Source organism: Leuciscus leuciscus (assembly GCF_965113295.1).
Source record: "Leuciscus leuciscus genome assembly, chromosome: 18".
Classification (NCBI taxonomy): Eukaryota; Metazoa; Chordata; class Actinopteri; order Cypriniformes; family Leuciscidae; genus Leuciscus; species Leuciscus leuciscus.
This window is the reverse complement of record NC_138742.1, coordinates 14,130,555-14,153,216: the sequence shown is the minus strand read 5'-3', so window position 1 is coordinate 14,153,216 and position 22,662 is coordinate 14,130,555. Positions and strand designations below refer to the sequence as shown.

General features: G+C 35.9%; 2 protein-coding genes and 1 long non-coding RNA gene across 4 annotated transcripts in view; 1 reads left to right on the top strand and 2 right to left on the bottom strand.

The window, feature by feature from the left end:
- Nucleotides 1–2,018: 2,018 nt before the first annotated feature.
- Nucleotides 2,019–8,350, bottom strand: LOC309480468. The gene is made up of 3 exons (XR_014199647.1): nt 8,089–8,350; nt 3,795–4,269; nt 2,019–2,737 (listed from the first exon to the last, which is right to left on the bottom strand). It is a non-coding gene; the product is annotated as an uncharacterized lncRNA (long non-coding RNA).
- Nucleotides 8,351–8,729: 379 nt separating this feature from the next.
- Nucleotides 8,730–19,530, top strand: slc26a10 (solute carrier family 26 member 10). 2 transcript variants are annotated; one of them, XM_082144896.1, is made up of 19 exons: nt 8,730–9,045; nt 9,942–10,052; nt 10,180–10,337; nt 10,425–10,589; nt 10,731–10,883; nt 11,084–11,166; nt 12,060–12,207; nt 12,582–12,695; nt 12,939–13,016; nt 13,670–13,765; nt 13,868–13,974; nt 16,011–16,080; nt 16,274–16,453; nt 17,169–17,223; nt 17,325–17,413; nt 17,497–17,551; nt 17,626–17,732; nt 17,854–17,880; nt 18,259–19,530. In XM_082144896.1, the coding sequence occupies exons 1-19, from the start codon at nt 8,781–8,783 to the stop codon at nt 18,262–18,264; spliced, it is 2,067 nt and encodes a 688-aa protein (XP_082001022.1). In that variant the 5' UTR covers nt 8,730–8,780; the 3' UTR covers nt 18,265–19,530. The 2 variants fall into 2 exon arrangements, with proteins under 2 accessions (XP_082001022.1, XP_082001021.1); XM_082144895.1 differs by having other exon boundaries at nt 8,731–9,045; nt 17,854–19,530.
- Nucleotides 19,531–21,054: 1,524 nt separating this feature from the next.
- Nucleotides 21,055–22,662, bottom strand: part of b4galnt1a (beta-1,4-N-acetyl-galactosaminyl transferase 1a) — a 29,721-nt gene continuing 28,113 nt past the window's right edge. Inside the window, exons 10-11 of the mRNA XM_082144905.1 lie at nt 22,423–22,660; nt 21,055–22,340 (exon numbers count right to left, since the gene is read on the bottom strand). Coding sequence (XP_082001031.1) covers nt 22,120–22,340; nt 22,423–22,660 — 459 coding nt within the window. The 3' untranslated portion in view covers nt 21,055–22,119. The remainder of the gene's footprint in view (nt 22,341–22,422; nt 22,661–22,662) is intronic.

Genomic DNA, 22,662 nt, shown 5'->3' with positions numbered 1-22,662 from the left:
TTCCACAATACTAACTTTGACAACATGTTATTTTTTTTCCTGGTTCTACACTAACCTGCAATTTTCTTTGGTTTCAAAACACGCTGGATATCACCTGGCTGCTATCATAAACGGTTGGAGACAAAAACTCCCGAGGTCCAATAATGCGAGCGACTTCTGAGCGCGGGTATTTCACTCATTGGGCCCTATCTTGCACCCAGCGCAAGTGACTTTGTACACCGACGCATGTATCATTCCAAAGCGGACTTTTCCCTCCACAGAAGCACGTCGGTAAGTTAGGAAATACACTTGCGCTCCCGGGGGCGGTTCAGCGCAAAGAGGAGGCGTGTTCCAGCGCAAACGTTCCTTCTTGCTATTTTGCAGGTTTAGAAAACAATTGTGCCACTAACCAGGAAAAAATTGTTTAAAATCAGTGGCGCGTTGCGCATGTTATTCATATGCTATTTTAAGGGCGCATGCTTGGCCATAATCAATGTAGCGTGTGCACAACGCGCATACACTTTGATTCTCTCATCTACACAGAAGCGGCAGTTTTCATTTTTGCAAATCATACATTATTACGATAGATAGATAGATAGATAGATAGATAGATAGATAGACAGACAATTTATTATAAAAGCATACATCTAGCTTACACATTTACCCAAATTATCATACGCCTGTTTAACCGAAGTTCATTTGGGTGGGTTTCTCTATTTCAATGTAACTTCTCTCTTTTACGGCCGTGACGAGAGCGTTGCTCTCCTTGGCTGTGAAGCGCTCCTGGCGCGTCTGGCAAATCCGCCGTTACAATAGCAATCCGCTATGGAAAAAGCGCATCTGCTCTTAAAGGGAATGTGAGATGACGCTCTGATTGGTTTATTTCACGTTACGCCCAAACCACACCTATGAATAATGAAGCTACTTCAGACCAACCCATTTTAGATTTGCGCCTGGCGCAAGAGTCATTTATCCCGCCGGGAAAATAGCAACAGCGCCGAGACCCGCCCACAAAGTTACTTGCGCTTTGCGCTTGACACTTGCGTTTCAGATCGTTAAAATAGGGCCTATAGACAGTAAAGGAAATGGACACAGCGACCCCCCTGGACTCAACGGAGAAAAGTGAAGTCAATTAGAAGCACTCACTTCCTGATGGCTGAGCGTACTGCGCAGACTCAAACTGAGCTTGACAACGTATGTGACGTGAGAAACCTGTCTGTCTTCTAGTAGCTGTGCCAAGAGAAATCTGAATCATTCCCTTCCGAAACTTGCAGAGACGGAGAGTGTGAGTAGGAGCTGTCCATGAGCTAGGAGCAGGAGCAACTTTTGCTAGGTATTCTGATTAATTACTTTGTCATTTTGCCTCCACGTCCCCCGATTACCCGCGAGCTTCTCCTCCTGTCCATACGGTAATTCTCTACAGAGAGTCGCGTGCATGACGCAATCGTTAGCCTACTTTTACAAAAACTGTTTCTACTGGGCCATAACGTAAGATACAAGGTAATGGAGCCTTTTTATACATTTTCGTGTTTCTTTAGAAATAAATAATGGACAAATGGAATGCCTTTAAATGCCTCAGATGTAAAGTTATTCACTGTCAAAGTGACGCCAAAATGAATGGGAGTCAATGGAATGCTAACAGCAGGTGATGTTCTGCTAATCAATGCCGGCGCCCGGGGAAGCTTCAATGTTTTCCGAAACACTGCCCCCTGTCAAATTTTGCATAGGCCTTAGGCCTACTTACTATTTGAATTCATGATTGACTGCCAAATTAAAATATTAAAAATTACAATAAAATAACGTTAACAGGTTAATGGTAAACTTGAATTCGTTTTTTTATGTTTCTGTTAAAATGTAATGTCTGGTTCGTTCGTTCCTTGAACCAATTCGGAGACCTGCAGTAATGATGCTGAAAATTCAAGAACAATTAAAGCGTTCATTTGGGAAGGTGATTTTTGTAGGCCCAAAATGAAGTTCAATGGTCTTAACGGTTCAAATTATTAAAACGACTATCAAATTATACTGGAATGAGAGGAATAGAAAATAAAGACAAACTTTATTGAAAACCTAAATAAAAAAACAGAATTGCTATGTGCAATAAAAACTGTGTACTGATGATACTAATGTAATAATGTAAACTGACATAATAATGACAATGATAAGAGCAAGTGAAACAAGGTAGATTTATAGACTCACTTTCACACAAGTCACTTCCTCCACCTATCATAATTAATATTTCATCTACATAGACCCCCTTGACCATTTGTTTAATTTATCATCATTAGTTATGCTCATTTAAAACTGGTGATGTTTGTTTTCTATGATGTTATTCCAGTTTCATTCACTTCTTTTTAATCATCCATCGCTATGCTTTAAAAAAAGCATCGTATCCTCAGTAAAGCGGAAGGGGTGAGTCTCCAAGCACTTGGCTTTGTCTGCCTTTTGGCTCAGGCCATCAGATAACAGTCTGGACAATGGCCCTCCATTCTGCGGCACAGGTCTTAAATGACCAGGAAGTGGCCATGAGCGGTCCCGTTGGTCGTATCCCATGGGTCCGCTCAGCCCTGACGGGGCCTGGATCAGAATGAATGGCAGGAGAGCATGTGGGAGGAAATAAGAGGCCGGTGGCCACCCAGCTGGAGCCATGACTGCCCTTTGATGCCGAAAACAGAGGGGTGAAGGTGAAGTGTGGGTGCAGGGAGAGCAGGAGGAACAGTTTTTGGGTCCTGTTGAGCATCTTGTATGTTTTGGCTCCCTCCTAGAGGACACAGACAGGGAAACATGTTCATTCATGATCTTCTGTAAGGAAAGGTCATACAATTTACTCTAAAAAGTATGAATTTTTCCAATCATTGGATTTGGCATACATCACTTAGCTATGATAAAACCTTGATTCTAAAGAATATGGCAGACCTTTCTTAGGGTCTCTTCCTCCCCCCAGTCTTTTAACACAACTCATCACATCCTTGTTCTTACTGATTGCAGATAGCCTTGCCATTACGATTTGGCCATCTGAATGAAACTGATTCAAGTATCACAAAAATATTAATTCATAAGTTTATAAATCAAATATAAAGTACAATTTATATAATATTATTTTCAATTACTATGAATATTATTCATGTAAGATTTATATTTTAGGAATTGTACTTATAAAAATCTAATTTAAATAAAGAAATCAAACTTCTGAATCATATATTAAAAATAATATTTTATAGGCTATTTTTTAATACTATTAATATAACATTTGTTATTTGACAATTTATACATTTATAAAAAAAAGTAAAAAGAAATAAATATATATATATTATATGTGGAATCATAATCCAGTGATCATTAAATATAACATGGTGACAATCATAAGATTAATTCAGGGTGACTGTATATATGACCCTAACTGACTCAATGTATGAGTGTGAACAAGACGAGTATAAGTACCTCCATTACAGCCTCTCTTGCAAAACTGACCACGTCAGTGTTTCACTCTTAGAATACTTTTTTGTTTTTGTCATTTGTTTAGTAAAACTGCGCATCTAAGCAATACTGTAAGAACTCACTGTTTCATTATCGCTAATCATTCTCTAAACCAAAACCATTACTGGTTATCCATGAACATGACATCTTGACCATCTCAACGACATTTGGCATAAACAAATGAAACCAGTCTGACAGAGTGGCCTAGAAATCCCTGATGTCAGCTCTCTTTTAGAGCCAAGAGTCCTTCAGGATCTCTGGACTCTTTACTTAAGATGAGTGTGTGTGCGTGTGTGTGAGAGAGAGAGAGAGAGAGAGAGAGAGAGAGAGAGGGAGCTGACCTGGGTCCACCCAAGACTGCTCTCTGGCACCAAATATTTCTCATCAATCTCCACTGAGATCCTCAGGGGTCGTATAAAGAGGGAATATAGAATTTGAGGGCCACATGGGTGGAGAACACAGTGATGGAGCGGCGGACAATGCAAAGAAAATTTCACAATGTAGTTCAAGGTTGTGTCCCAACAGGGCATTAGAGCAGCACAATGCTTAAAGTAAGGGCCCAGAACAGTAATTCCCCATAGCACAATCCACTGCTACACTAATACTTTCTCATACTTTCTAATTGATCTCTACTTACAATAAAAGTTGAGAAGGTACTGCATGTAGGCTATATCTATCAAATACATTTTATATAGAGTAGTGTGAGATTAGAGGTCAAGGTGTGTCTGCTCGAGTTTATCCTCCACAGAGAACAGAAGGTCACAGTCTTTCCACTCCCCTTCCTCTCCTGCTGCTGTTCAGACGCCGGTCACACTCCTGTTTTCCCAATGAAAAAGACAAGTTACCATGGTTCAAAACATCTTTAAACTTTGTAAGCGTTTTACTGTGCTACTTTTTCTGAGTCAGCACTCATTGACCCCAAACCTTCTGTTTTTGTAATCAGTTATTTTCTGGCTTATTCTGCGCAGAGCCATTATATAACTTAAAAACATATTTTGCAGATGTTGCTTATGGATGTACGTATGTATGTATACATTTTTTAAAAGAAAAAACAACATAATAATATGACTGTATGTTTTGTGTTTTCCCCTTCATTGTGTTTTTGGTTCAGTACCTGTGACCTTTTCCCCAGTAAATGTAATTGGTCATTTCATTTACCTGTGTTAATTACCTGATTAAGTTTCCTTTGCCCTTGCATTTATACCCTGTGTTCTCCCTCATTCTTCGTCTGTTCTCGTCTATGTTATAGCGTGTGTTATGTTTCCTGAGTTTTTGTTATTAAAAGATCCTGTTTCCAGTTCCTCCTCGTCTTCGTGTGCTTGCTACCACGTTACGTGACAATGACACAGAGGTATATATATATATATATATATATATATATATATATATATATATATATATATATATATAATATATATATACATACATATATATATATATATATATATATACACACACATATAATATAATATATTATTAATATAATTAATTAATACACATTAATATAATTTTGTTTTATATACAGTGTGTGCATATATATACTGTATATAAAACAAAATTATATTAATCATATATTTAATTAATAAAATATAGAGGGTATATTTATATATTCAAATATGTAAATAATAAAAAATATATATTTATTAAAAACATTTATGTACTATATTTTTATATAAATGAAGTTCATTTATTTATAGCCATTTATTAGCAAACAAATTGCATGCATTACCTATTTTATTCTGAAGTCTATCTGTCTGTCTTTGTCATCTATCTATATATCTATCTATCTATCATCTGTCTGTCTGTCTGTCTGTCTGTCTCTGTCTGTCTATATACATATGCATTTTAATAATTTAGTATCTAATAAGTAATAATAATATGGAATTGCCAAACATTACATATATAACTTTTAACAAAACCATTTATACTGTAACATTCACAACAACACAACATACAAGATAAAATGTTACAAGAAGGGTAAACCAGGGTGTCCATATGATAGTAAAGGAATATTCTCTGGTATTGATGTCCAGTACTACACTGCTAAGATGATCATATAGCAAAACAGTATGGAGAGACACAGTGGATGATAAGGAAAAAAAGAGAACTAATCCTTATTCATTATAACGTATGCTTTTAATGTGGAGACGCACTCGTGATAGAACGGGAAGGGAGAGGTGGTCGGATGGCGACAGAAAGATAGGTTCAGCACCCGTCTCGCTGTCGAGGTCAGAGCAAAGGACATACAAGTGAGGGGAAGATGAAGTAGCCCATAAAAAGATAAGGAACAATAAGAGGAACTATAGAATTTTGACAAATTATTAGGACACCCCTCCCAAAACAAGAAAAGCGTGATGAAGCAGACGACAATAGCCGAGGACCACAACACACTCTCAGCGTGAGGGGGGCATGGAGGTTAACAAGATATTGTTCTAATGCAATTATAGCATATACAACTAGGGAAATTATACCACAGAAAAATTTGGAGCCAAAGAAAACTAACTTTGTCTCTCCCTTATGCATGTACTATCATATGACATGCTTTATTTTATGCAATACAAACTATGCAATGAGTTCACAAAAATCCAGCACTATTTACTTTTGCACTTTTCCTTTTGATTTGTACATTAAATGAATGCATTTAACAAAAGGCCTCATGAACAAATTGTGTTAAGTTAAAAAAAGAATGAGAAATTCCTCATTCCAAATGCTTTCATCATTCAGGACTATTGGCCAGTCACTGGGGAAATATGCCCAAGACCGAAATATGTGCTTTATTAAATACCCACCGCCTGTCATCTCAGAGCAGACTGACATCCAGATTAGCTGTAAACACACTCCAGTCGAAGGGAATCAGAGTGTCACTCTTGTTTATATTGCCTTTGTTCTGGTTTAACATAACCTGTCTTTTCTTGGAGTGCTTAGGCTTCATCTTGCTTTTGAGGGGGGAGACGAGTTCAACACTCCATATCCTCTTCCATTCAGCGCATTGTTCCTTTCACCGCTGATTAATATCTTGTTTAAACAGTCACCAGACGCAACACGCCATCAGCGTGTCCATAAATTCTCCTGAGCTGATGAACACAATAGCTGCATTCCTTAACAAAAAACTCCACATATCAGAGCATATCTACAGAGACCTGGAGAATCTTGGAATATGGGATCAAAACAACTGTTTTTTTCTCTTATAATTAGGATACACTTCACATTTTGAAATGTAACCAATGGTGAAGACATTGTGAAGACATCCCCTCTGGATGGCTTTTGCAATACCGCCATAGTGACAAAAAAAAGAGAAAAAAAGTTACGAAATGAATGTCTAATGCTGATATAAAAGGTTTGTGTAATGTGGGAATAATCTGTTAAAGAATGTATGAGATAATTAGTAATAAAGTTCATGCACTTTAGCCACATTTTCCTCAGTCAGAGAAAGCATATCTGAAGTGATGGACTGACCTTTTCATTTTGAAAATACATAAAACACCCCTTTTTTTCCCTATTAAATAATTAATTTATATAATAAATTATCTCATCTAAATTTCTCTTATTCATATTGTTTTCTGTCAAATAAGCAATGTTATTTTAGAATCATTGATATACTATTATAATTTTAACAATATTTTATACATTTTATACAACAAATATTTTAACATTTTCAATTAGATTTTCTTTTTATATTTTCTGTTTTCATTTTAATGTTAGTTTTATTTGGTTGTGTTTGTCATTTTTATTAGTTTCAGTTTTTTAACATAATATGTCTATATAGCTTTAGTTATAGTTATTTCAGTAATTCAGTTTATATACAATTTTAATTGAATTTTATTTGATGCTTTTTCGAATACCTTTCATGCATAGTTAATGATAATAACCCAAAATAAATAAATAAATAAAATAAAATAATTACATGTATTTCGTTAGATAAAACTGAGAAGGGTCATAGCACTTGCATATTGTTGTCCTACTGTTAGTTTAACTGCTTCTATTGTTCTCATTTGTAAGTCGCTTTGGATAAAAGCGTCTGCTAAATGAATAAATGTAAATGTAACCCTGGTCAGAAGCCATACTGAGATAAATAAGAACAACAGTACCGCCTCAACCAAAAGACTGGCCCAGTCTGACCCAGCGCAGGTGTGTGGCATTCTGCACGAACCAACAAACAACATGGCCAGGAAGAGCTTCATTCATGCGTCCCAATACTGGGCTATTACCAAAACAACTGTTCCATTTATATTGTATCACTCTTTGTTTTATGGGTTGAACATTTTGTCAGATTGCAATCTCAGGCACCCGTGACATTGTCTAGAGGTACAAACGTCAGTGGTTTTGTTGGCTGAGCCAGCGCTGAAGTGATCTCCACCACGTTCACACTAAAACTGCAGGCTCACCCATTATTCATTGAATTTTATCAACGCTTTTCAAGTTACTTTTCAGACAAAAGAAAATACTTGACAAACGTAGAACATGCAACTGATATAAGGTTTTCTTGAATTAAATCTTTTTATTTAAAGGGTTATATAGCATACTTGGTCTCTAGGCTACTCAATAGGTGATGTTCCACTTCTATAATCCAAAAATGGCATCCCAAATTGACATTTGTTTCCTCTTAACTATGTTAAGGGAATATAACGCACTCACCAGAATCATATTGCAGTTTGATCAGCGAGGCAAAGAAAACATATATCATTACACTTCAAAAGGCAGCTTTGGTTCCTCAAAGTCCATGAAGACACCAAAGGGATAAATCGACCCCCTCCCGGAAATGAGCACCTCTAATAATCAGTAATAGTTGTGGTTTGAGGTTTCACCTTCACCCTGTAAACAATAGTACTTTGATCATCATGCAGATATCTCACAGAGCTATACATTGTACGCCTTCTATAGGCTACTACTCCATGATTCCTCATGTCATAGCCAAGAAGAAAGAGTCTTCTTTTGAAGAGTTACGGGCTATGGGGAGGAGGGACTGATAGCTGGTCTATGTGTTAAAGATGAGAGTGTTCATGTCATTGTTTGCTTTGTAAAAAGCCTTTAGCAGTAGGACCTGGAAGAGTTGCAAGACATTTAACACTGAGGTTTGTTAAGTATTAAGCTCCAAAGTAGATTTTTTTTTTTTTTTTTTTTTACTTTGACTTAATTAAAAAAAAAAAAAAAAAAAAAAAAAAAAACCCTGCTGTTCAATTGGCTCCAGTACTTGACAGGAAAATACAATTGTTCCTGATGTCAACTTCCAGCGACTCCTACTATAAATGACGGGTTGGGCACTTGTTTGGAGCAGTTTAACTCTGAAGATTATTTACCTTGCTCTCGGAAGAACACGTTAGGACGAGATGAGCGCGTCTGTGGCTGTGTATAGAAACGTATACACTGAGGATCGCTTCAGACAGACGTATGGCACCGAAGCGCAGTCTAGTGGGAGAGAGCGGCTCCGCGACAGACTGGCGCAGAGATGCAGCTGCTCTCAGGTGGAGTGTGTTCACCTGCTCAAGAAGAGACTGCCCGTGTGCAGCTGGCTGCCCAAATACAAGCTCAAAAAATGGCTGTTAGGAGATATCATAGCGGGACTGACTGTTGGAATAGTACACATTCCCCAAGGTAAAAATAAACCTTAATTAATTAGTTGCTTCTAGCTGTAGTAGGCTAACGTAATAGAGAAAGAAAAGGTTAGAGAATACGAAAAAAATATTTGAATAATAAGCTAAAATCATTTACAACATTAGCCTATATAACATCATGAATTATTTTACATCAACATGCGGTAGGCTACGGCTTTAATGAGATAAACTTTTTTTTTGTTAGAAAAAAAAAAACTATTTTTAGACTGTTAGACTAGACTATGTTTTTGATAATCATCAAAAAGTTTATTGCCTATATATATATATAATTTACAAATTTGGTTTAAAATACTTGCCAAGTTCTTGGAAAGGTAAATCTCTGTATAACGTCAGATTCATAGGCTATGGTTTTCTAAAAACGTTCATAAACGTCATTTATTTGTAACTTGAATGCACCTGAGAACACAATTTAATAATTACTAAAAAGTGTGTGTAGGCTATATAGATATAGATATAGATAAATGTGTATGTATTTTTTATTAAATTTTTTTAGATCATTTTGAGTAACAGCTATTGTGACGTTTTCTAATGTTTACTCCATTCGCAATTTCGCATTGAACAAAACTTTAGATAAAAAGGTTAAAATACGTGATAAAAAAAAAAAAAACATTACTTGTCACATGACTTACATGGCGTCCTGCATATTCGTTACGAGTTTGATTTGGCGAATAAAAATACATAGCCTACAGATTGCTGAAAATAATTCAGAAATGTAGCCTACATGTTCATCATAGAAAATGCATTAGCCTATTTAAGATATTGTGTGAGTGTAACTTTTAATGTAGCCTACTTTAATTTAATAAATGAATTGAATATGCATCATGTCTTTACCCATATTCAAGACAACATAAACATAAATTTTTTCGTTGTTGTTAGGAATGGCCTTTGCTTTGTTGACATCGGTGGCTCCTGTCTATGGTCTTTACACATCCTTCTTCCCTGTGGTTCTCTATATGCTCTTCGGCACTGGTCACCACGTTTCCACAGGTAAAAGACCCATCATTTACCAGAGTTTGGCTTTGTGAAAAAACGATTTAATCCGCAACCATGTTTAACCAGTCAATGTTTAATCAAGAAAATGAAATACCATAATCCAAGGGTTTGACTTTTGCAGGTACCTTTGCTGTGTTGAGTCTGATGACTGGCTCGGTGGTGGAGCAACTGGTTCCCATCCCGCTTGCTCTGAATTCCAGTAGCCCAGAGGCTGCAGAGTTTGAGGCCCAGAGAATTGGAGTGGCATCAGCTGTAGCATTTCTCTCAGGCATAATGATGGTAAACAACATCTGCTCAACTTAAACACATAGCACTCTATTTAAATACAGAATTATGAGATTGTATTGCTTGTTTTTATTGTTCCAGCTATGCATGTGCGGCCTCCAGTTGGGTTTCCTTTCCACATACCTCTCAGAACCGATTGTTAAGGCGTTTACAAGTGCAGCCGCCTTCCATGTGACCGTCTCACAGCTGCAAAGCATGTTGGGATTACGACTACCCCGATATGCTGGTGCCTTCTCTCTTTTTAAGGTCAGAAATGGCATAACACAGACTGTTTTTTCCTTTTCTGGTTACTAGTGTAATAATTCTAGTAACAACAGAAGCAGTATCACTGAATATGACTGAGCACAAATGAATCAGGCATGTCAGAGGTTCCCTTTAAACCCACAGACTCTGGCTTCAGTGATGGAGAATGTGCCCCACACTAATTTGGCTGAGCTGGTTATATCACTGCTCTGCCTGGCTGTTCTGGTGCCAGTTAAAGAGGTCAACTCACGCTTTCGGGAGCGCCTGCGAACTCCCATCCCTATAGAGATCATCACTGTGAGTCTGCACTTCACAACAGGCATTTGAAAAGATTTAGAGTGACTCACAGACATAAATAAGTAAATGAACTTTTGTACAAATATTTGCCATTCATCAGCCAACTAGTCCAGTATAATGAGAGTTTCATCATCAACCATATTTTCTACTGTGGTCTGCATTGTGAAAAATAATCTTCCATTCTGTTGTGGCTCCTGCAGGTAATAATTGCAACAGGAATTACATATGCCTTTTCTCTGGATTCCAAGTATGACATACAGATAGTAGGACATATTCCAGCAGGGTAATATATTCTTGTATGTAATACATTATATTCATAATATTCATCAATAGTAATGGTATATACACTACCGTTCAAAGGTTAAGGATCTGTAATATTTTGTAAATGTTTCATGCTCAGCAAGCCTGCATACAATAATATTGTTAAATATTATTACAATGTAAAATAGCTGTTTTCCATTTGAATATATTTTAAAATGTAATTTATTCCTGTTAGGGTAAAGCTGAATTTTCAGACATTTTTCTTACAGTTTATGCTGATTTGGTGCTCAAGAAACATTTCTTATTATCAATGTTAAAAACAGTTTTGGAAAATGTGATGCATTTTTTTCTTTGATGAATAGAAAGTTCAGAAGAACAGCGTTTATTTGAATTAGACATATTTTGTAACAATGTAAAAGACTCTACTGTCAATTTTAATCAATTTAATGCATCCATATGTTTAATTTTATTTACCCTGCAATTTAAATACAACCTGCAGTTTAACTATAAGGTCACAATTTATATTAGGTGTCTTTAACTATGTACTTACATAAAAATAAAAGAAATTGATAGGTACAATGCACTTATTGTGTTGATGTAGTATTGCAAAACACTTGTGCTGCTGTTGAGGTGGGATACAGGTAAGGTTAGGGACAGGTTTGGTGGTATGGGTAGGTTTAAGGGTGGGTTAAAGTGTAAGGGAAGGGTCAACAGTGCAATTATAGATGTAATTTCAGAAAGTAATTATAGATAATGCAGGTATTTTTTAAATATAAGTACAGTGTTAAAAATTGTATGAACTCAATAAGTGCATTGTATCAAATTATTAATTTAAATTTTAGTACACAGTAAAAGACACTTAATATAAAGTGGGACCAACTATAATTTAAAGCTAAAAGTTTACTATTTTTTCAGCTTCCCTGAGCCACGTCTGCCTGCTTTGGAGACACTTCCAGAAATTGCTGGTGACACAGTTGCTATCACCCTTGTTGCCTACGCTGTGTCTGTTTCTCTGGCCATGATTTATGCAGATAAACATGGATACTCCATTGATCCAAATCAGGTAAATAATGTATTTTATAATCCAACAGTGTACAATACACTAGTCACAAACTGGCAGCAGCTGTGTTTGTATGAAACAAGAGAGAGCGAGTCCATGATACTGGATGGCATAATTAAATAACTGTACACAACATATTGATTCAACTGAGTTTAATATTTTATTAGCTCACCAAATGCAAAACTTCCATGAAGATAAAACGTTCCTAGCAAGCGTATAGCGCTGCTGACTTCAGTAACCCGGATGAGCCTGTGTTATCTGTTTTCAGCGGTTGTTATCTGGGAATAATTTACAGCTGGATGGCGCGATTGACTAATCAGAATCAAGTATTCCACAGAGCCATGTAATAACAAAAGATAATGTTCTTGTTGTTGTAGGAGCTTCTAGCACATGGGATCTCCAACACTGTGTCATCTCTCTTCACCTGCTTCCCCAATTCAGCTACTCTGGCCACCACCAACATACTGGAGAGTGCTGGAGGTCACACACAGGTACTGGTTTGTTTGAGATCACCTCTACTGTTCACTGTTCAGCCAATTAATCCATGTTAAAAAACAACAACAAAACTAAGCAATGTTATGTTGCGAAGGTCATGAATTTCATGAAATAATGAAATTTTTACTGTAGTATATTCACTGCTAGAAGTTAAGTTAATGATTTTCTTTACAAGTTTTGTTTTGTTTGTCGAACATAGTAGAGTAGTTAGATACAATAAAACCCTTTTTCTTCAACAGCTCGCTGGACTGTTCACAAGTCTGGTCGTTCTTATTGTACTTCTGCTGATAGGACCTCTATTTTACTTCTTACCCAAGGTAAGAGTCCCTTCCCAGCTAACAGGAAACATTCTCAGAACATTGGCTAATTTTCTACCAAGGTTTTCTCAAAGTTTTCAACAAACGTTCTTCCAGTTATATTAATAGCATGTTTGTTCATATTTATCTGGTCTTTAATAATGTTCTCAATATGTTAGCACAAAAGTGTCCATCATTCATAGAAAGTTTTTCTGAAATATTTTAGTTGGATATTCATTTTTTATTTTTTTATTACTACTTTTTTCAAAATGTTCAACATTCAAAAAGTAACGTTCCCATAATGTTTAAAATGATGAAACATTCCCTTAATGTCTTTGCTAACCTTGCCACAAACAAGAAAAATATTCTTTAAACATTTGAAAAAATTGACATTTTGAACGTCCTGAGAAAATTTAGAAATAACTTAATCAAATGTTATCAAAAAGTTCTTAGAACATTTTTTTTTTTGTTAGCCAGGTTTACCAATGACACATTTGCAATAAATTTAAGTTGCATTTATTGTATTTATTGGGATATTTCTTTAGAGTAATATTGTCTCATGGTTCATAGACATTACATAGTTACAAAACAAATAGGGTACATTTTGAATTCATGTTCTCTTTAAGGAGTTATCAATATAACCAACAACATCCCACTCCCTTCTCTCCACCCAGGCAGTGCTTGCTTGTATAAACGTAACCAGCCTGAGACAGATGTTTCTGCTGTTTAAGGATCTTCCTGACCTTTGGAGAGTCAGCAAAATCGATTTTGTATGTTTTTACCACTTCTCGTTCCCAGAAAAGTGCTATATATCTTTAATTTAACATTGAGTCCAGCTGATCAATTTTAATTCTTGTTATATGTCTGAGCAGATGGTGTGGCTTGTGACCTGGCTGTCAGTTGTTGTGCTAAATGTTGACCTGGGCCTGGCCATTGGGGTGGTCTTCTCCATGATGACAGTTATCTGTCGCACACAGAGGTATTCTTAGGGCATTATATACTCATTTTAAAATTAAACTTTATTTATTGGATAAAATGCTATGATACATTATGGGCATATTGTCACTTTTTGAGATATTTAGTATAAATTAGAGCAGGGTATCCCAACTTCAGGGTCATGACTTCCACTAGGGGTTACTAGTGTTCTCTTAGGGTCACCACACATACTTGATTTTAGAGGAAATTATTATGATTTCAACATGGACTGTAAAAAAAGGTGGATGACATGTCTCCACTTCCTTCCACTGTAGAAAAATGGAGCCAAAATATCCCAGAAATGGCCGTTGACATAGTGTGCTGTGCTGATTACGTCATTTGGATTCCGAGGCTGCCCAGTAGTGCCGCCCATGGAGCCACCCATACTCCTGCAGATTCAGGGGCCGTTTACACTACCCAGTTTTCAACTAAAATGAAAAACTTTGTGTTTTGGCCGTTCATTTACACGCCAACAGCGTTTTGGGGGCCTGAATTTGCTAACTTTTAAAAACCGTTTTATCACATGGTTTATGGTTTACAATGGTTATTGACCTATATACTGCAGCCAGCCACCAGGGGGTGATCAAAATGTTTTGGCTTCATTTTTCATGATATGTGCGTCACACTTGGGCTGTGTTCGAAATACCTATACCCTCATTTACTATTCCCCACATTACTCCACAGATATAGTCCACTTGAAGGAGTGAATGAAAACGAGTGAATGAATTCAGACACTGAGTGCACCGGAAGGTCTGCCGCTTTTGTATAGTTTGAGCTTGCTGTTTAATAATCATTTGAAACTTAACAAACTGGCAGCTCCAGTTGTAAGATGAAAAGACTCATCTTGAACTCTGTCATGGAAACTGTAACCTTAACTAAACAATTTAATAATCAATGAAAACGGAATTTATAGGCTACCTGTATGACATTACGCTGTAGCCTCATTGGACCAGCGGTTTGGAAAATGGATGGATGGATGATTCAGCTGCGGGCGCCATCTTCTGACAAGACGCGGGAATTAATTTGTCATGCGTTCGACTCTCACAGTGCATTATGGGTATTGTCTAGTTGAGCGTACATCAGTTGTAGTGCATTGTATGGGATTGAATGAGTGCATTCGATTACATCCACTATGGTTTCGGACACCACTACAATTGGCTGTCCCTTCAAATAGTGCCCTATTTAAGGGTATAGGGGGCGATTTCGGACACAGCCTTGGATTTCACTCTTAGCCACTAAAACCTAATCTGTGCAATAAACACATAAATAAGTGAAAATTATTTTGTGAAAAAAAGATAATAGATTATTTTAAATTATTATATAATAGAAATTATTAAAACCATATGGATAAACCAGACCAAACAGTTCTATACATGTCAAAAAATGTTTTAGCATTTAAAAAAATTAAAAATAGAAATCCAAACACCATGCAACATATTGGAAGTGTGCAATGATTTTAGTTTGGCAAGCAATACAATCACTCCTGAATATACTTGCTGTAGAAAAAGAATGCACAGGATTCCCATTAAAGATGAATTGGCATGTCTGTATATGTTAAGGATAACCAAATTGTTTGTGGATGCAGGGTACTTCTGTGTAAATCAGATATAATTACAAGTATGCTTAGATTTCAGAAGTGTGGTGAAACATATAGCATTTTAAAGTGATCCTCTGGGAGAAAGCTTGAAACCACTGAATTAGAGTATCATTCTGACCGTATAGAGATAACGATATTAGCAATCCAACTAGAGCAGCCCCAGTGAAACAAGATATTGAGTACATCATATAATTGAGATCGAAACTACCTAATTAGATTTGTGTATTTATCTGCTTTAATAATCATGTTTACTACATCCTTTAATTATGCTTTCCAAAGCTCAGGGGCTGTAGAAAAACAGCAAACCAGTATCCCTTACAGACCCCTGTGTTCCAAAACAACCTTCCTCTCCTGGCGGATATGAAATTCACATTTAAGGAAAGGGGAGATAAAGTTGAGTCAAAAAGATGTCCCTGAACTCACAGTAAACTTTCTGTTTTCAGGGCCAACTGCTCTGTGTTAGGAAGAGCCGCCAACACGGAGATCTACAGATCCATCAACAACCATAATAAAGTGAGTCAACAGAGTCAGTCATATTAAGTTTCTTTTCTTATTACCACACATAATGTAATTTACTATGATTAGAATTGGGCCTTTTTTTGGAAATGCAATCGCTTAACCTTTGCTCGGCTGGATTTGTCTCAATCACATCTCTGTTGTTTAACTGATGATATGATTATACCCTCTCCATCCCTCTGAATCGTAGTGCTATGAAGTTCCTGGTGTGAAGATCCTGACTTACAATGGGCCTATCTACTATGGCAACCGTAGCTTTTTCAAGGCCGATATGGCTCAGCTTCTGGGCCTCACGCCTGAGAGGATACGCAGCCGAGAGAAAGCCCTGAAGCTCAAAGAGAAGAGAGAGAGAGAGGCCATTAGCTCTGTAGTAAGATGATCAATCAATCTATCAATTTATATGTATAGTTTTTCTGTTTTTGCTTTTTGAATTATTTGCTGGCTTAAGCCTGAAAATGTCCACTAGCATTTTATTTAAAATTATTTAAAACATTAAAAAATAGTTCTGAATGTTCATTAGCCATGTTCAGGGCTGTTGTAAAAGCACAAATGCACATTCTGTTAATTGTTAATGCGCCAAGTCACTACGTGTCACATTATATTAGTTATATAATTAGAATACTGAACTATATTACTTGGTGGAAGAACTGGTTATTAAAGGTACACTATGTATCTTTTTTTTTGTTCAAAATTAACTAAATTTAACCAAAGAATAAATACATTATCAATCCTTCTTCCAAAACGTGTTTTTGTCTTACCCTGATTCGCTATGGTAAGCCTATTATAAGTGTTTATATTTTAGACCTGACGGGATGGTTTTCACAGGAAATTGCGTACATACTCCACCCGAAACACACCCAAAACAATGTTCTTCCACAAAAAGCATGCAGTTTTATGCTAGAGGGCCCAAAAGTTACATAGTGTACCTTTTATATAATATTACATATTATTATTAAATGCATATTAAATATTGGTGTCTCATACTGTGGCTGCGGTTTTATATTACCTGCATTTAACTTCTTTTAAAACCACTATAATGCAAAAATTGGATTGATTGGATAATTATTTTTATTTATTTTTTCAAGGAACAAGGAGTTGCAGACAGTTCATTTTCTTCAAAGAATGACTTGTTCAGATCAGGTCCGTTCCCATTTTTATTTGGCAGCATCAAACATCACATTAGAGAGTCTTTTACTTCAGACGAATCATACTTGTGGGTTTTTCTCAATTGTTTAATGCAGAGATGGCTGAGGGTGAAGTCCAGGCCGTGTTGATAGACTGCAGCAGTGTCATTTTTGTGGATGTTGCGGGAGCTCGGTTATTCATACAGGTGAGCTGACACCAGTGAGTTGACACCAGTCGGCATCCTCATGAATCGTGTCACATGCTCACGGTACTTATATCCTGTCACAGATGTGCATGGAGTGCCAGAAGATTGGGATAACGATATACCTGGCTAACTGCAATGGTGAGTTTCCAGGTATATACTTGGAAAATCCTTACAAACTACTTTCTAAGTGTAATATTTTATCTCTTCTGTAGAAAGTGTACTGAAGATTCTCACATCCAGTGGGCTCATGAAATACATGAATCCTCAGCATATCTTTGTTACAATCCATGATGCTGTGGTCTACATACAACTGCAGCGGGTAAGATGCAAAGGCTTCTTCGTATATGTAATTTTTTCAACAACAAAACAGCATATTTTTAGTGCTAAACTGTTGTGGCACAACTGCATTTCCATTAACATTTCATCATTTTGCTTGACAGGAGAAACCTCCTGAGAACAACACAACGGTATGGGTATGATTTATCTGACACTACCAAAGTATTGCAACATTTATGATAACTGAGACTCAGAACTGGACCTGAAGAACTGTGGGTGACTACAAGTGTGTCGAGGAATGAGTCATTCCAGCATTTATTTGGACTCAACGTGCTGTGATTTAGACAGGGCCCTCTATGGTGTCTAAGAGTAAATACCTGCAGTGGCTGTTGTGTTCAGTACTTGCTAAAAGCCTGTTCACACTAAGACAATTGTGAAAATTTGTTGCGATAAACACTTTAATTCTAATGAACTACTGGTAATGTTCGTTTAGAACAACACAAAGATTTGCATGCCATCTATGCGATCGATTTTTTACGGAGAGGTTATCTTTCTTTTCCATCTTGCAGAGTTAAGAAAACTGGCCAACCAATAAGATTCATGTTTTTGGACACATGGTCAGAGCAGATGCTGTTACATAAAACTAAGACTTGGTGGCATTCACGAACAGACTACTTTGCTGAGCGACAGTTAACAGCGGAGGAACAATCTGGAACAGGCTCTCTTGTATCGTTGTACTCTTATTTTACATGTTGCTTGATGTCTGAATTTGAACGGATGATTGAAGACATGTATACTGTTTCACTTTCTCCTTCGTGACTAGCAGGTGTCATGACATGAACAGACAGTTAAGCAGTGCTTTGTTTATATATATATATATATATATAAACGCCACCTACTGTCAGAAAGTGAAATTACATTGGGGTTGCTGTCTGTCAGTGGGAGGAAGCCACACCGTATTTTGGAGCTCCCACCACATTTTGGAGTTCTCACCCCCATTTGGGGTTTTTATGCATTGGCTTGGACAGGTCCCAAAATCGTACACATTTGTGTTGGTGTAAATTGGCCTTAACATGCACAAACATGATTAACAGCAGTGCTAACAATATTGCTAGCTCCGCAAACTCCATGTGTAGGCAAAAAGAGAGATAAATTATGGTTATCTTATCAATTCTGTATGTCTAAATATTTTCAGTTGATCAGAAGTGGCTGAATTGGTATTTTATTAATAATGAAGGCCTACTTTCAGATCTTACATTGTTGCCATCTTTTACTTTTAGAGAATACATAGGCCTAAATGCTGTGATAAAACCAATGCTTTAAAATGTAAGGGTAGTATATTGTGACAGTATTTTATATATATATATATATATATATATATATATATATATATATATATATATATGTATGCAATATTCACATTCTTGTCAAACTAACTTGTAATCATTACATTGTCATTTTCAAACAAGAGACCAAACCAAGAAATAATTTTCTTTAATTTTGCATAAAAGTGTTCTCATTCACTGGACAATTTGTGTTTCTTTTCAAGATCATTTTAAAGGGTAAACTTTATATAATTTTCTTTCAATTTTTTTTTTTTAATAAATATTAAAAAATAAATAAGATTAAAGTTCATTTTAATATATCCTACTCAGACAGAATTTCCTCTTTAACCAGGTTTGGATCAAAGTTTGGCCATAGTACTGTATACACTCTTTACATTTAATAATGACTGTTGTAAAAGTTATTAATTTAAAGTTAAATATTGCCAGTGAACTACTACTGACTACCTCATTATAACCTGTTACCTTGACCCTTATAAAAAATACAGTTCAAACACAGACTCTTAAATTCTCAAATAATTTTTCTGTTTATTGTTTGATGTCTGCATTTTTCCTGGCGTATTTCAAGACCACTCTCAGGAGATCACCAGTTTTCTCTTTAAAGCTCAAGAAACACTACACTAATTGGCTGGATGGAAAGCAGCCCACATTACTGGTGCACAAGACTGCCCAGTTGCCACTGTTGGCATCTCTCAGCCACACTAGATGTTGGTGTTATACAAAAGACTTAAAATAATAATTATATTTAATGATAATGTGATTCGATGTTGGTTTTACTTTGCTTTATGAAGAATTTCAAAGAGAGACAAAACCAAGGGTTTAAAAATGTGAGGGATAGTGTGACAGTAGATTTTAATGTTTACATATGAAGAGTTCAGATGCAAAAGCCTCTAAGTCCCATTTGAAATTTTCTTCTAGAATGATATCAAGCTCGTATCAAGCTCGTATATTTAATTTCAATAATTTCACTTAAATGGCAATGCAAATTAATTAAATTACCCATTAATTGTCATTTAAGTGAAATGACTAAAGCTTTGTAAAAATGATCATTCAAGAAGAAAATTTCAAATGGCACTTAGAGGCTTTTGCATCTGAACTCTTCATATATATATATATATATATATATATATATATACACACATATATATATATATATATATACACACACATATATATATATATATATATATATATATATATATATATATATATAGATAGATATATATAGATATAGATATATATATATATATATAGATAGATATAGATACACACTGAATAAAATACTCAACAAAATATTTTTTCAATTATAGCATGTGGCTCTACAGAAAAAAAAAAAAAAAAAATAGCGGAAACTTGGGAAAGTTATCACAAAAGGGCTTTTTTTTCCTGGCCCATATTGGTGGAAATGTTCAGCTTTTCTGTACTTAAATTTTTTTTAAATTATATTAGAAATAATAAACCTACACGAGAAATACCAATAAGGGGTAGATAACAAACTCCAAATATGCAAGCTCTATCGTTTCCTTTTAAGTTAATGGAAGTCCTGATGAGTAGTTGCCGCCATCTTGTGGCTTGAAAAGGAAATTACCACACTTTATAAAGTAACAGCAACTTCGCAATACATCAGGAAAAAAAACGAAACAATTTTGTGTGTGTGTGTGTGGCAAAATTATTTTAAAAATACAGCTAATTGAGGAAGATGTCCCCCTTAAGAACAATGGGTCTCATTCATTGCCTAAGCAAAAACGTTTTCACGAACAAATCATGATTCACCAAAAACTTTCGTTCTAAAATATATTATAAATTTACGAAAATAAACCAGGGAGGATCCCAGTAGGCCTAAAAGAATTTCATCTAAAAAGTAAATGTATTATATGACTCATATACAGCCATATAAATATATACATATTTATCCATCCATATTTTAATTGAAGGTAGGTTATATCATAATAGCAATAATAAACTAGTTTAATGAATTTGAACCCTCTACTGCACACATTTTGATGGTACATCATTTCTTGGTTCATTTGGGAACATTTTATTGAAAAATAAATCTTTTTTGACAATGGTCAGAGAGCAATACAAAACTTTTTCAAAAATGTCAAGAATACAAAATTAATAAATACAACTATATTTAGAGCATATATTGTGCACTAATATGTGATGTGTACTTCCAAACACATTGTCAACAAAGACATCCTCGAAAATTACCCCTTCAGAAACTGAATTTCTGACCATGCATGCAAAATAAAAAAAAACCTTCATAAGGCTTCACTACACCTTCATACACAGTCACACACACACATTTTTATGTACAGTTCATGTCATTTTAAATAAGATGACTAAAGCAAATAATCTTGCTGCCTTCTCACACCATGTGCTCCTGTGGTGTGACCATGTGTCAGAATAGGAAGTCCTGCTTTCAAATGGTGCTTGATTGTGACTACCACACCTTATTGGACTGTTCTTTGATACTGTTTTGACCATACTACTTGGTTATTTAAAGAAACACGTGCTGAACATGGGGCTTAAAAAACGTTGTTGCGTGAGGGCAACGCTGTGCTGTAGACTAGAGGATTAATGAACAGCCAAGATGTCTAAATTGTACATCTTCTCATTGTAATTCGTGGTGCTATTATTCAATAATTCGATATGTATTAAATAATAATAATAAAAAATAACACATAAAAACATGCCACTTCTGGGGAGCAATCTTACCTAAGGGTCTCATTTTATATTTTCCTCTTCAAAATAAAAAGTATATTTTTTTACTCTATATTTATGTTCCCACAAACCCCTCATTGATAAATAGACACAGAAACCTTTAATACTCAGCATAATACAGTGTCACAGATCACTATTTTTCAAATAAGACAGAATTAGTATAACAGATCTCACGAATGTTGATAATTGCAAAATGACCAAATTAAAGAGAGCACAGCCATTCATAAAATGTGAAGAAAAAATTCGTTTTGTTCTGGGGTCATTTTGTTCAGCTTATCCTAATCTTCTTCGTGTCCATTCATCCTGCCGTTTTGTTTGAAAAAGGCTTGTCGGCTCTTTACCATGAATGTGTTCACAGACCATTTAGTCGCTAGTGACACATTTAAAATTATTCTTGAGATAATAAAGATCATATTCATTCATAGAGGTGGAATCTTCAGAGGAATGATAACGGAACTTGGAATAGGCTTTGTCAGTCTCAGACTGTCCCCATGGCAACATCGCCTTGATCTTCGATGCATGACTGACAATAACATCATCACAGGAGCCCACATGAAGGGAGCCAAGCCCATCAATAAAAAATGCTGAAGAAAGAACAAAACCGTCAGGGTAATTCTAAAACATTGCCACATGCATGCATGATCTACTTTGCATTAGACCTCTTACCTAAATGGCCAACTCTATCCAGACGAGGGTCAAAGCCTACTTCTCGTATCTTTTCTGTGCGAGCCATGAAAAAATTTATGACAGCATCTGCAACAACACAATTAGAATATCCCTCGATGGTGTGGTGGAATCCTGTCCTTATGTGTAAGCAGTCTCCCTCTTCATCACCTGCGTCCGTGGAGATGATGTGTCGATAGGTGGCAGTGTATCCCGTCACTTCTCTGACTGCTCCCCCCACCT

What these genes read in the sequence shown, in the direction of transcription:
- slc26a10 (XM_082144895.1), top strand. Translation starts at nt 8,781, where the DNA reads ATGAGCGCGTCTGTGGCTGTGTATAGAAACGTATACACTGAGGATCGC. An exon ending in TTCTCTCAGGCATAATGATG is followed by an intron (nt 10,338 to 10,424) that starts GTAAACAACATC and finishes TTATTGTTCCAG; the next exon opens with CTATGCATGTGCGGCCTCCA. An exon ending in ATACCTGGCTAACTGCAATG is followed by an intron (nt 17,552 to 17,625) that starts GTGAGTTTCCAG and finishes TCTCTTCTGTAG; the next exon opens with AAAGTGTACTGAAGATTCTC.